The sequence below is a fragment of the Centropristis striata genome, chromosome 4 (assembly GCF_030273125.1).
Source record: "Centropristis striata isolate RG_2023a ecotype Rhode Island chromosome 4, C.striata_1.0, whole genome shotgun sequence".
Classification (NCBI taxonomy): Eukaryota; Metazoa; Chordata; class Actinopteri; order Perciformes; family Serranidae; genus Centropristis; species Centropristis striata.
Window position 1 is genome coordinate 3,091,778 of NC_081520.1, and position 15,317 is coordinate 3,107,094.

A 15,317-nucleotide genomic window follows, 5' to 3' on the forward strand; every position below is an offset into this window, starting at 1 on the left:
GATTGGTTCTCTAAGGCGGTGCACCTCATCGCCCTCCTTAAGCTCCCTTCCTCACTGGAGACCGCGGAGCTCCTGATGCAGCATGTCTACCGCCTCCACGGCCTACCCTTAGACATCGTCAGCGACCACGGACCCCAGTTTACCTCTCAGGTCTGGCGGGCGCTCTGCAAGGAATTGGGGGCCACGGTCAGCCTATCATCTGGCTTCCACCCTCAATCAAACGGCCAAGCTGAGAGGAGCAACCAAAGCCTGGAGATGGCCCTCGGCTGCGTCTCTGCTCTCCACCCCTCCTGGAGCAAGAAACTACCCTGGGTGGAGTACTCACTCAATGCCATGACCAGCTCGGCTACTGGGAAATCTCCATTCGAGTGCTCTCTCGGCTACCAACCCCCCCTCTTCTCACTGCAGGAGGAGAAGGCCACAGTCCCATCAGTGCAGGCGCATCTCTGTCAGTGTCGTCAGGTGTGGAGAGCGGTGCGCACAGCCCTGGGTAGAGCTACTGAACGCACTCGTCGGGGGGCTAACCAGCATCGGACCCCTGCTCCGGAGTACCGGGTGGGTCAACGAGTGTGGCTTTCCACTGCTGATCTCCCGCTCCAGGCAACCTCGGGGAAGCCGGCGTCTAGATACATCGGGCCGTATGAGATTGAGCGCATCATCAACCCCGTCGCCGCCCGCCTCAAGCTTCCCATGTCCCTGAAACAGGTCCATCCCGCATTCCATGTGTCCAAAATCAAGCCGTATTCCTCGAGCCCATTCGCCCCCCCTCCCTGCCTCCATTACACCCACCTGCCGCACGCGTCATCTCTCATCATTTTAGACCATGAGAGATCAGCGCACCTCGCCCGGCACGGGTAAACCGGGGCCCCCTCCTGGAGCCAGACCCGGGAGGGGAGCACGCAGGCGAGCGTCTGGTGGCCGGGCTTTTGTCCATGGGGCCCGACCGGGCTCAGCCCGAAGAAGCTACATGGATCTGCCGACCTGTGGGCCCACCCCCCACAGAGTAGGGCATAGGGGTCGGGTGCAGTGGGAGTCGGGCAGCAGGCGAAGGTGGGTACCTGGGTGTGCTGAGCCCCGGCTCCAGCGGCTAGCTCTGGGGACGTGGAATGTCACCTCGCTGGCGGGGAAGGAGCCCGAGCTTGTGCGGGAGGTGGAGCGTTACCAGCTAGAAATAGTTGGGCTCACCTCCACACATAGCGTGGGCTCTGGAACCAAACTCTTGAAGAGAGGCTGGACTCTCTCCTTTTCCGGAGTTGCCCAAGGTGAGAGGCGCCGGGCGGGTGTGGGGATACTCACAAGCCCCCGGCTGAGCGCCGCTGTGTTGGAGAGGTCGCCTCCTTGCGTCTGCAAGTCGCGAGGAGAAGGTCTCTGACTGTTGTTTGTGCCTATGCACCGAACAGCAGTTCGGAGTACCTGGCCTTCTTGGAGTCTCTGGGTGGTGTCCTGGAAGGGGTACCGCCTGGAGACTCTATAGTTCTTCTGGGAGACTTCAACGCTCACGTGCTTTTGATCAATACAATAATCTGTTGATTGTTCAAGAAAAAGGGAAAAAAAGTAGATTTGACACATGCAAAGTGATTCAGTTTGTGTTATTCCATCAGTTGCCAGTGTTTTTTTATGACACTGTGCTGTGACTGACTAAATGTTTCTGTTGGAAGACAACGTGTGTCTGTGCTTTGGTCGGTTTGTGTTTCTGTGTTAGTGTATTGTATTTTGAAAGTGTGTGTCTGTGTTTAGTTAGGGGGGACAGGGCTTTCTCTGTGGTGGGCCCCAGACTCTGGAACGCCCTCCCCCTCCATGTCCGAACAGCCCCCACAGTGGAATGTTTTAAGTCTCGTCTCAAGACCCATTTTTATTCCTTGGCTTTTTAACACTGCGTGAGTTTTGTGGTCCTCTGTGTCTTTTATTTTATTTATTTTACTACTTTTAACTGCGTCTTTTATTTTATTTTACTATGTTTATCTGTTTGATTGTATTGTTTTATTTATGGCATCATTTTAGATTTATACACTTATTATTTATTGCTATTGGTATATGGAATTGTTTGTTTTATTGTTGATTTTATGTACAGCACTTTGGAGACGTTTGTGTTGTTTAAATGTGCTATACAAATAAAGGGGATTGGATTGGATTGGATTGGATTAGTTACACTGCGTGATTTTGAGCATGAAATGAACTGTTTGGGGAATTGTGTGTTTTGAAAAAGTTTTTAAGGTTGTGAGTGGTCCCTGAACGGGTCATAGCGGTTGTAAAAAAAAAAAAGGGGGGGGGGGGTTCAGTTTGACTATAGTAGGTGAGCAAATTGTTGTAAGATTCAATTCACTGACTGGTGTTTATACACAGAGGTGTCTCTGTATACTGTATCACTGATACTTTATTTCTTAATCCAAAGTTAAAATTGTTAAACTTTCGCAAAGCTGTGAGGAAATGCTGCATATCCTTTGCAATAATATGTTCATCCATTGAACTATATCAAGTGCTTCAGATTCAAAATGGCGATAATGAAAAACTCCACACAGGTTTCATATTTTATACTCGGTGCCTACTCCTACTCCGACACCAGGCTTTTAATATACTTATATTTCCTGATTGTTCTGATTTTTTACATTTCAATTATTTGTGCCAATGTGTTGCTGATTGTGGTTATCTGTCTGAACAGGAGCTTACATGAACCCATGTACATTTTTCTGTGCAGCCTGTTTGTAAATGAGCTGTTTGGTAGTACAGGGCTGTTTCCATTCCTTCTGGTTCAGATCCTCTCTGACATTCACATTGTTTCTGCTCCTTTTTGTTTCCTGCAGATTTATTGTTTGTACTCTTATGGAACTATAGAATTTTTTTCCCTTACCATCATGGGTTATGACAGACATCTCGCTATCTGCTATCCTCTACAATATAACTCACGTATGACATATAATAAGATTGCTGTGTTTACTGCTCTAATATGGATATACTCTTTATTAATCAATTTTGTCGCATTGTGTCTGACTCTGCCTTTACAGCTCTGTGGGAACATCATTAACAAAGTTTACTGTGACAACTATCATGTTGTCAAACTGGCCTGTTCTGACACATCGGTCAATAACCTCTTTGGACTTGCTCACGTGTTCACAGTAATACTTGGTCTTATCATTTTAATCCTTTACTCTTACATGAAGATCCTTAAAGTGTGTTATTATGGCTCCAAGCAGACGAGACAGAAAGCTTTCAGCACCTGCACACCTCACCTCGCTTCTCTGCTCAACTTTTCTTTTGGAGTTTTCTTTGAAATAATACAGAGCAGGTTTAACTTGAATTATTTACCCAACATTTTGCGTATTTTTTTGTCACTGTATTGGCTTACATGCCAACCACTAATCAACCCTTTACTGTACGGATTCAAAATGTCCAAAATACGCATTGTATGTAGAAATCTGATATTTGAGGGTAAAGTATAACTATATCATCTGACAATTTTGTCTGAGCATTATTTAATGTCCTGCAATGTTTAAAATCCAACTTAAAGCCCAGTTTCTCTGCAAATGTTTAATATTTTAGCCAAGATTTTTTTTAATTTAAATTCAGATTTCGATCCATCCATTAAAAAAAAATCAGAGAAAGTCAACTTGTGTTTTTTCATTTTTAATGATTTATGTTAATATAACTGTGTTATTAACTGTGACATTTTTTAGTTGATGATTGTGCTGCTTCCATAGAGCTGCAGGATTTATGCATTTTAAATATAATTTATATAATGCAGAGAAATTCAAGGCTAATGTGAGAAAAATGTAAAAAGAGCACAAAAGAACCCCTGAAACAGCTTGTTGGGGTTCAGACAGTTAAACTGTGTGAGGGACTGTCATGTCTAAGTTAAAAATCTAAAAAAAAAATAGTTTAAAGTAGTTTAAAGTATTTTTTTGGGATGAAACTTCTTCTGCTTGGCTAATTAATTGTAATGAACATTAAAAATGAAATGTTTCATTTCACATATCAATGTGATGTAAAACTATTCTATTTTAAATTTAGGTCTACAAAAAAAACTGTTTTAATGTGCATTTTTTATGAAAAACGAGTTAATTATTATCATTGAACCATGATCTGTGAGAGGTAAAGAACACCATTGCACTAAATATTGATTAGGATGGTTAGTAATGGCGTTATTGATGAAATATAAACAATGTTTATTTGGTTTTGGTTTCTGACACTTCTGATAATTAAACATGCCCCGCGTCAAATTGATCCATGAACATTTTTGCTGTTAATGAGAAACGAACATAACAGGAGGATTAACATCCAGTTGTCTAATCATGGGTGTGGTTTACTTTGTCCCATAATGCAACACTCAACAATAACAGGCGATCTGTGAAAAAATTAAAACACGCTCAGTGTCTTTGAGACACAGAATTCTTTGTTTTTACTATTGACAAAGAGTTTGACAGTCTGCTCTCTGATTTATGACTCATGCTTTGTATTATTTCCCGTAAAACTATCAAAATAAAGCACTGCAACATCAGTATGTAGTGTTTACGACACAGAGTGTGTAATGTAGAACATCTTTGATTCTCTTTTCATGATAAAATATATTTGAACAGTGATAAATAAAGTTTATTGTAAGTTTAAGTTGAACCCCACAGACGTTGCTGCTGTTGGGAAAATAACATGCACCGTCCCTCAGGTCAAAGGTCACTTCAACCTGTCAACATGTTCGTCACTGAGGTGTATTCACATTAGTCACAGTTTCCACTAATTCGCTCTGAAGCAAATTACTGTCCAAGCTGTTAACCTGTGAGACCAATCAGCCTGAATTTCCCACTTAAAGTCCAATTTCTCTGCAAATTTTTAATATTTAAGCCAAGATTTTAATTCAAATTCAGATGTATCATAGGTTAATTATTTATAGTTTCTTTTTTTTTTTTTTTAACTTACATTTTTATTGAAATGTTTCAGCTCCACATGTAAACATTAAAATATACATATGGATCCATGTAATGGTTGAAAAAATCAGATACAACTGAAAAGAGAACAACAAAAAGAAAGAAAGTACAACAGTCATGGCTACATTCCATTATTAAATTACACTGAAAACAGATGTTAGAGGAAAGAATATGAATAAGATACATTTCAAGTATTCCCAACTGTGTCCCATCGCGTCCACTTCTCCCATTTAGTCAAAAACACATTTTCCTTCATTCTAAGTTGATATGTCATTCTCTCCATGTTATGAATTTCTCTGATGATTTCTAACCATTCATTCGCAGCTAGTGGCTCGATCTTATACCATCTTCTTGTTATTGTTTTTTTACATGTTACCGGTGCTATTTTTATTAAATATCTGTCTTTGACCAGGACATAATGATTCAAATTCCCAAGGTACATAACACTACATTCTTTAGGTATTGCATAACCCAAGATATCTTTAATTATGTTGTGTACATTTCCCCCAAAATGGGTTAAGTTTCTCACATCACCAGAAAATATGTGTATGATTCGCCTCCCTTTCTCCACATGTACGCCAGCAAGCACGCTGGGAGCATATTTGTTTACTTTTTAATTTTGGAGTGATGAAGAAACGGGTACGATTTTTCCACCCAAATTCCCACCATATTCTCGAGTTTGTGGTTGTGTGCTGTGCTTCGCACTCTGCCACTACTCTACGGTAATGTTGATCTTCAAGTCATTCTCCCACTTCTCCTTAATGCTGTGATTCCCAACCGCTTTTCCGCGGCACATCAGGTGTGCTGTGGAAAATTATCCAATTTCACCTGATTGGTACTCTAACAAGGTTTTTCGACCAGAGCCGGTTTCCAGTGTGCTAGCCCACTAGCGTTAGCCCGCTAGCCTGTATCAATCACATTGCAGTTAAACAAATCAAATAAATGAATGATACACGTTTTAGTTGGTCTCTCTCAATGGCACCGAGTTGGTCTTGTTCTTGCTAGCCCGCTAACGCTAGCATGCTATCGATCGCCGGCTAACGTTAGCACCTATGGTTAGCACGCTATCTAGTGCTGCACTGTATGAGATTGGTACACATTTGCAAAGTCTTGAGCAGAAGTTGTCATGTGCTTTCCCTTCACTTTCCACTGACTGCCTTGACTGGATTAGGAACCCATATAGCTCAACTGCAGTTGGAAGGGACATGACTTTGCAGGAGCAGGAAGATATAACTGAACTGAGACAAAATCGTGGTCTAAAGCTGAGCTTTGCTGATCAACCTTTGACATTTTTGGCTGACTTCTGCCTTCCCCTATTCTGGGAAACAAAGCAGTTTCAGCTCTTCTCCCTTTCTCCACAACCAATCTATGCAAGCTGGGCTTTTCAAGCATGACTACTATAAAGACGAGAGACTCAGAGCTCAGATCTTCGTGTTTGTCTTTTTCCAATTCCTGCACGAATATCAGCTTTGCAACTAAACAGGCCCAGGTTTCACACAGAGTAAGTAAATTGAGACTAGATTTCCATTATATTTCATGATAAATACTTTTTGTGACTTTTTTTGTTTGGTGATGGGCCATGTGATTTTTCTCACGGAAAATATGTGCCATGGCTAAAATAAGTTTGGGAAACACTGACATAAGGCCCCCTGAATATCACAAACACTAAAATAAGCCCCCCTGAACACATCACAAACTTTACAATGAGGCCCTGAACACACCACCAATTTTACCCTAATAATCTAGACTCGATAACGCGTCAGCTACAAATGTGTCTGTACCCTTAATGTGGTGTTTACCAAACTTCTGAGAGAAGTAGCACATGGGACGATCAATACCTGTTACGGCTTCACCTCCACATTCCCTCCCTGCCTCCATTACACCCACCTCACTCACACCGCACTCGTTCCCAACGAGCTGGCACCCAGCACAGCATAGGTGGAGCTGATCAGGTGAACAAGCCACAGTTGGAGACTGCACACCTGCTGCCAATAATCACCTTACCTTGCTGCCTACAAAGACCCGGGTCTTCCACTCGCAAATCGTCAGATCTCTTGATAGAAACGCCTGGCAAGTATCTTGCTGCACATTGCTGTTCTTACCTGCTAGATTTAATTCCTTTGTAATCCTTACCCTCGTCCTCTGTGTTTCCCACAGAACCTGCCCAGGTGTGCCACACCCAGTCTGCCTGCCTGCCGGCTCAGCTGAACCCAGGCACCCTGCCTGCTCCTTCTCCACCCCTGGTCGCTAAATAAAACGCCCTGCGAGGCATTAATCCTCTCCTAGCCGTGCGCTTGCTTCCTTTTTAGATGGCCACGCTTACTGTTCCTCCCAGTCCTCCTCCCGCTGACACTGCAGCCCAGGTCCCGCCAGCTTCACTGCTCCAAGCCCCGCCCACGGGGCAGCCCCAAGAGCCAAGCCTGGCAAGCCCTTTCTCTGCTACGTGGTTTCCTTATGCAGTGTGACCTGATTTTTAGCCACCAACCCAGCCAGTATTTTTCACCTGCTGCCCGTGTCGCCTTTGTTGCCAATCTGACCACTGGTGATGCATTGAACTGGGCTCAGGCGACTCTCTGCGCCCGCCCGGAGTTGTACGACGACTGTGGGACCTTTTTGGCTGAGTTTAAGAAGGTGTTTGACCATCCCACTGCTGGGCAAGACGTGGGAGCGAGGCTAACGTCCCTCCATCAGGGCAACCGGACTGTGGCGGCCTATTCCACTGAAATCCGCACCCTCGCAGCTGGGAGCGGGTGGAACGACACAGTGCTCAGGAGCGCGTTTCGCCAGGGACTCAGCAAAGGTATGAAGGATGAGCTCATGAGAGACAAACCCAGTACCCTAGATGACCTGGTTTCACTCTCCTTGCAGGGGCAGATCATCTCTGTTGGCGCCCTCATCAACTCAGGTGCCGACGAGAGCTTCATTGATGACCACTTCACCCGCCAGATTGACATTCCCCTTGTCCTGAACCCCACTATCCCCGTCCAAGCTATCGACAGACATAGCTTGGGACCTATAACCCATCGCACCTGCCCTCTCACCCTCGCCCTCTCAGGAAACCACGTGGAGGAGATCCAGCTCCTCATCATCAAGTCTCCCAGGGCTCCTCTCATCCTTGGCAGGCCCTGGCTTGAACTCCACGTCCCACACCTCGACTTCGGTCAGGCGCGGGTTCTCAGCTGGAGCACCGCCTGCCACGCTCGCTGTCTTCGCACTGCCCGGCCTTCCCTGCATCCTGACCGTCCTCCACCTGAACCACCTAACCTGTCCTTGGTCCCCACCATCTACCATGACCTTGGTGAGGCCTTCAGCAAGGAACGGGCCAGAACACTGCCCCCCCACCGGCCCTACGACTGTGCCATCAAGCTCCTCCCCGGTGCGAGACTTCCAGCCAGTCACCTCTACAACCTAACTCTTCCAGAGAAGGAGGCAATGGACCGTTACCTCACTGAATGCCTGGCCGAGGGCCTCATCCGTCCCTCTCGTTCCCTGGTGGCAGCTGGGTTCTTCTTCGTCAAGAAGAAAGGGGGCGACCTTCGGCCCTGTATTGACTTTCGGGGGCTGAACAACATCACCACCAGGAACCAGTACCCTCTCCCCCTCATGAGCGCCAACTCCGAACCCCTCCTTCAGGCGAACATCTTCACGAAGTTGGAACTCCGCAATGCCTACCACCTGGTCCGGATCTGTGAGGGGGATGAGCAGAAGACTGCGTTCAAGACCCCTCACGGCCACTACGAGTACCTGGTGATGCCCTTCGGGCTAACCAATGCCCCCGGAGTCTTTCAAGAGATGATGTATGACATCCTCCATGACATGCTGGATATATTCGTTGTCCTGTATCTGGATGATATCCTAGTATTCTCCCGGAGTCTTGAGGAACACACCCAACATGTTCACCTGTTCATCCAACGCCTGCTGGAGAACTGGCTCTACCTCAAAGCTGAGAAGTGCATCTTCCACGCCCCCTCCGTTGAGTTTCTGGGTCTCATTGTGAAGGGTGGGCAGACCCAACCAGACCCCCGGAAGATCCAGAGCATCATGGAGTGGCCCCAGCCCACCAATAGGGAGCAGCTCCAGAGCTTCCTGGGCTTTTCGAACTTCTACCAGCAATTTGTCCGGAACTACAGCCAAGTAGCTGCCCCCTGACCGCCCTCACGTCCACTCTGCACCCTTTTGCCTGGACACCAGTGGCCAGTGTGGCCTTCACAGACCTCAAGAGATGTTTCACCTCCGCTCCAATCCTGACCAACCCAGACCCTTCAAGGCCCTTTATGGTAGAGGTGGATGCTTCAGACACCGCCATCTGGGGGGTCCTGTCACAACAATCAGCGGCTGACCAGAAGCTTCACCCCTGTGCCTTCTTCTCACGTCGTTATACCCCCACCGAGACCAACTACGACATTGGTAACAGAGAGCTGCTGGCTGTTGTGGGGGCTTTTGAAGAGTGGCGGCACTGGCTGGAGGGCGCGGAGCATCCTGTCACGGTCTGGACGGACCACCGCAACCTCACCTACCTCCGTACGGCCAAGCGGCTGAACTCCCGCCAGGCGCGCTGGGAACTGTTCCTCGGCTGGTTTAACTTCCACATCACATACCGGCCGAGGAACCAAGAACACCAAGGCGGACGCACTGTCCCGAGTCCATTCGGTGGAGTAGGACCCCGTCTCCCCTGCTGCCATCCTCCCTGCTTCCCAGGTGATCGGGGCCATCACCATGAACATCGAGGCCGTCGTCAAGCGGGCCCAATGCACCCAGCCTGACCCCCGCACTGGTCCACGGAACCGCCTCTTCGTGCCTGATCGCGCCAGGTCCCAGGTCCTGCAGTGGGGACATGCCAGCCGGTTCACGTGTCACCCCGGAGTTCACCGTACTCTGTCCTTCCTGTGTCGGAGGTTCTGGTGGCCCACCATGTTGACGGATGTGAGGGAGTTTGTCATAGCCTGTCTGGTCTGCGCTCGAAGCAAGCCCTCTCATCAGCCACCGACTGGCTTGCTACATCCCCTGCCAGTTCCCCAGAGACCTTGGTCCCACATTGTGGTGGATTTTGTAACCGGCCTGCCCCTCTCTCATGGGAACACCACTGTGCTCACCGTCGTAGATCTGGGAAACAGAAAGGAGAGAGACAAAGAACACCAAGCAGCACCTCCTCTGGCAGGGAGGAACACCTGCACCAGGCACTGCAAGGGCCAAAACATTAAACCATTTGACCCCTGGTCATAACAAAATGAAAAATGAAGAACATCATCACAAACATTAATTTACATGTATGATCAATACAATAATCTGTTGATTGTAAAAGAAAAAGGGAAAGAAAGTAGATTTGACACATGCAAAGTGATTCAGTTTGTGTTATTCCATCAGTTGTCAGTGTTTTTTTATGACACTGTGCTGTGACTGACTAAATGTTTCTGTCGGTGCTTTGGTAGGTTTGGTGAACTGTGTTAGTGTATTATTGTTTTTTGAAAGTGTGTGTCTGTGTTTAGTTACACTGCGTGATTTTGAGCATGAAATGAACTGTTTGGGGAATTGTGTGTTTTGAAAAAGTTTTTAAGGTTGTGAGCGGTCCCTGAATGTGTCATAGCGGTTGTAAAAAGGGGGGGGGGGGGGGGGGGGGGGGTTCAGTTTGACTATAGTAGGTGAGCAAATTGTTGTAAGATTCAATTCACTGACTGGTGTTTATACACAGAGGTGTCTCTGTATACTGTACCACTGATACTTTATTTCTGAATCCAAAGTTAAAATTGTTAAACTTTCACAAAGCTGTGAGAAAATGCTGCATATCCTTTGCAATAATATGTTTATCCATTGAACTATATCAAGTGCTTCAGATTCAAAATGGCGACAATGAAAAACTCCACACAGCTTTCATATTTCATACTCAGTGCCTACTCCTACTCCGACACCAGGCTTTTAATATACTTATATTTCCTGATTGTTCTGATTTTTTACATTTCAATTATTTGTGCCAATGTGTTGCTGATTGTGGTTATCTGTCTGAACAGGAGCTTACATGAACCCATGTACATTTTTCTGTGCAGCCTGTTTGTAAATGAGCTGTTTGGTAGTACAGGGCTGTTTCCATTCCTTCTGGTTCAGATCCTCTCTGACATTCACACTGTTTCTGCTCCTTTTTGTTTCCTGCAGATTTATTGTTTGTACTCTTATGGAGTTATAGAATTTTCTACCCTTGCCATCATGGGTTATGACAGATATCTCGCTATCTGCTATCCTCTACAATATAACTCACGTATGACATATAATAAGATTGCCGTGTTTACTGCTCTAATATGGATATACTCTTTATTAATCAATGTTGTTGCATTGTGTGGTCTGACTCTGCCTTTACAGCTCTGTGGGAACATCATTAACAAAGTTTACTGTGACAACTATTATGTTGTCAAACTGGCCTGTTCTGACACATTGGTCAATAACCTCTTTGGACTTGTTCACTTGTTCACAGTAATATTTGGTCTTATCATTTTAATCCTTTACTCTTACATGAGGATCCTTAAAGTGTGTTTTTATGGCTCCAAGCAGACGAGACAGAAAGCTTTCAGCACCTGCACACCTCACCTCGCTTCTCTGCTCAACTTTTCTTTAGGAGTTTTCTTTGAAATAGTACAGAGCAGGTTTAACTTGAGTTATTTACCCAACATTTTGCGCATTTTTTTGTCAGTGTATTGGCTTACATGCCAACCACTAATCAACCCTTTACTGTACGGATTCAAAATGTCCAAAATACGCATTGTATGTAGAAATCTGATCTTTGAGAGTAAAATATAACTATAATGATTATCATCTGACAATTTTGTCTGAACATTATTTAATTTCCTGCAATTTCCTAATATTTTAGCCAAGATTTTTTTCATTTAAATTCAGATTTCGATCCATCCATTAAAAAAAAATATCAGAGAAAGTCAACTTGTGTTTTATCATTTTTAATGATTTATGTTAAAATAACTGTGTTATTAACTGAGACATTTTTTAGTTGATGATTGTGCTGCTTCCATAGAGCTGCAGGATTTATGCATTTTAAATATAATTCATATAATGCAGAGAAATTCAAGGCTAATGTGAGAAAAATGTAAAAAGAGCACAAAAGAACCCCTGAAACAGCTTGTTGGGGTTCAGACAGTTAAACTGTGTGAGGGACTGTCATGTCTAAGTTAAAAATCTAAAAAAAAAATAGTTTAAAGTAGTTTAAAGTATTTTTTTGGGATGAAACTTCTTCTGCTTGGCTAATTAATTGTAATAAACATTAAAAATGAAATGGTTCATTTCACATATCAATGTGATGTAAAACTATTCTATTTTAAATTTAGGTCTACAAAAAAAACAGTTTTAATGTGCATTTTTTATGAAAAACAAGTGAATTATTCTCTTGAACCATGATCTGTGAGAGGTAAAGAACACCATTGCACTAAATATTGATTGAGATGGTTATTAATGGCGTTATTGATAAAATAAAAACAATGTTTATTTGGTTTTGGTTTCTGACACTTTTGGATAATTAAACATGCCCCGGGTCAAATTGACCCTTGAACATTTTTGCTGTTCATGAGAAACGAACATAACAGGAGGATTAACACCCAGTTGTCTAATCATGGGTGTGGTTTACTTTGTCCCATAATGCAATACTCAACAATAACAGGTGATCTGTGAAAAAATTAAAACACGCTCAGTGTCAGAGGCCTTCAGCAAGGAACAGGCCAGAACACTGCCCCCCCACCGGCCCAACGACTGCGCCATTGAGCTCCTCCCCGGTGCGAGACTTCCAGCCATTCGCCTCTACAACCTAACTCTTCCGGAGAAGGAGGCAATGGACCGTTACCTCACTGAATGCCTGGCCGAGGGCCTCATCCATCCCTCTCGTTCCCCGGTGGCAGCTGGGTTCTTCTTCGTCAAGAAGAAAGGGGGCAACCTTCGGCCCTGTATTGACTTTCGGGGGCTGAACAACATCACCACCAGGAACCAGTACCCTCTCTCCCTCATGAGCGCCAACTTCGAACCCCTCCTTCAGGCGAACATCTTCACGAAGTTGGAACTCCGCAATGCCTACCACCTGGTCCGGATCCGTGAGGTGGATGAGTGGAAGACTGCGTTCAAGACCCCTCACGGCCACTACGAGTACCTGGTGATGCCCTTCGGGCTAACCAATGCCCCCGGAGTTTTTCAAGAGATGATGAATGACATCCTCCGTGACATGCTGGATATATTCGTTGTCCTGTATCTGGATGATATCCTAGTATTCTCCCGGAGCCTTGAGGAACACACCCAACATGTTTGCCTGGTCATCCAACGCCTGCTGGAGAACTGGCTCTACCTCAAAGCTGAGAAGTGCATCTTCCACGCCCCCTCCGTTGAGTTTCTGGGTTTCATTGTGAAGGGTGGGCAGACCCAACCAGACCCCCGGAAGATCCAGAGCATCATGGAGTGGCCCCAGCCCACTAATAGGAAGCAGCTCCAGAGCTTCCTGGGCTTTTCGAACTTCTACCGGCAATTTGTCCGGAACTAGAGCCAAGTAGCTGTCCCCCTGACCGCCCTCACGTCCACTCTGCACCCTTTTGCCTGGACACCAGTGGCCAGTGTGGCCTTCGCAGACCTCAAGAGATGTTTCACCTCCGCTCCAATCCTGACCAACCCAGACCCTTCAAGGCCCTTTATGGTGGAGGTGGATGCTTCAGACACTGGCATCTGGGGGGTCCTGTCACAACAATCAGCGGCTGACCAGAAGCTTCACCCCTGTGCCTTCTTCTCACATCGTTATACCCCGCCGAGACCAACTACGACATTGGTAACAGAGAGCTGCTGGCTGTTGTGGGGGCTTTTGAAGAGTGGCGGCACTGGTTGGAGGCCGCGGAGCATCCTGTCACGGTCTGGACGACCACCGCAACCTCACCTACCTCCGTACGGCCAATCGGCTGAACTCCCGCCAGGCGCGCTGGGCCCTGTTCCTCGGCCGGTTAAACTTCACATACATCACATACCATGTGCTCACCGTCGTAGATTGGTTCTCTAAGGCGGTGCACCTCATCGCCCTCCCTAAGCTCCCTTCCTCACTGGAGACCGCGGAGCTCCTGATGCAGCATGTCTACCACCTCCACGGCCTACCCTTAGACATTGTCAGCGACCGTGGACCCCAGTTTACCTCTCAGGTCTGGCGGGCGCTCTGCAAGGAATTGGGGGCCACGGTCAGCCTATCATCTGGCTTCCACCCTCAATCAAACGGCCAAGCTGAGAGGAGCAACCAAAGCCTGGAGATGGCCCTCGGCTGCGTCTCTGCTCTCCACCCCTCCTGGAGCAAGAAACTACCCTGGGTGGAGTAATCACTCAATGCCGTGACCAGCTCGGCTACTGGGAAATCTCCATTCGAGTGCTCTCTCGGCTACCAACCCCCCCTCTTCTCACTGCAGGAGGAGAAGGCCACAGTCCCATCAGTGCAAGCGCATCTCCGTCAGTGTCGTCAGGTGTGGAGAGCGGTGCGCACAGCCCTGGGTAGAGCTACTGAACGCACTCGTCGGGGGGCTAACCAGCATCGGACCCCTGCTCCGGAGTACCGGGTGGGTCAACGAGTGTGGCTTTCCACTGCTGATCTCCCGCTCCAGGCAACCTCGGGGAAGCCGGCGTCTAGATACATCGGGCCGTATGAGATTGAGCGCATCATCAACCCCGTCGCCGCCCGCTTCAAGCTTCCCATGTCCCTGAAACAGGTCCATCCTGCATTCCATGTGTCCAAAATCAAGCCGTATTCCTCGAGCCCATTCACCCCCCCTCCCTGCCTCCATTACACCCACCTGCCGCACTCGTTCCCAACGAGCTGGCACCCAGCACAGCACAGGTGGAGCTGATCAGGTGAACGAGCCACAGTTGGAGACTGCACACCTGCTGCCAATAATCACCTTACCTTGCTGCCTACAAAGACCCGGGTCTTCCACTCGCACATCGCCAGATCTCTTGATAGAAACGTCTGGCAAGTATCTCGCTGCACATAGCTGTTCTTACCTGCTAGATTTAATTCCTTTGTAATCCTTACCCTCGTCCTCTGTGTTTCCCACAGAACCTGCCCAGGTGTGCCACACCCAGTCTGCCTGCCTGCCGGCTCAGCTGAACACAGGCACCCTGCCTGCTCCTTCTCCACCCCTGGTCGCTAAATAAAACGCCCTGCGAGGCATTAATCCTCTCCTAGCCGTGCGCTTGCTTCCTTTTCAACACCACCATTACAATACCTCCTCCAAGAATCGCCACCTTATCGTGGTGGAGGTGTTTTTGTGCTCCAGTGATCCTGGGAGCTGTGTTGTCGGGAGCAATAGCTCCTGGTAGGGTCTCCCATGGCAAAGTGGTCCCAGGGGAGGGGCCAGACTAAGAGCGATTCACAAGACCTCTATGAAGCGGACCATGAGA

The 15,317-nt window shown here is 46.9% G+C and overlaps 2 protein-coding genes across 2 annotated transcripts; both read left to right on the forward strand.

Annotated features, from left to right (window-relative positions):
- Positions 1-2,501: 2,501 nt before the first annotated feature.
- LOC131970122 (olfactory receptor 6N1-like) lies at positions 2,502-3,500 on the forward strand. Its single transcript, XM_059331412.1, has one exon. It carries the CDS (start codon positions 2,502-2,504, stop codon positions 3,435-3,437), a length of 936 nt encoding a protein of 311 aa, XP_059187395.1. The 3' UTR covers positions 3,438-3,500.
- Positions 3,501-10,573: 7,073 nt separating this feature from the next.
- Positions 10,574-11,723, forward strand: LOC131970121 (olfactory receptor 5F1-like). The gene has a single exon (XM_059331411.1). It carries the CDS (start codon positions 10,752-10,754, stop codon positions 11,697-11,699), a length of 948 nt encoding a protein of 315 aa, XP_059187394.1. The 5' UTR covers positions 10,574-10,751; the 3' UTR covers positions 11,700-11,723.
- The last annotated feature ends 3,594 nt before the right edge of the window (positions 11,724-15,317 follow it).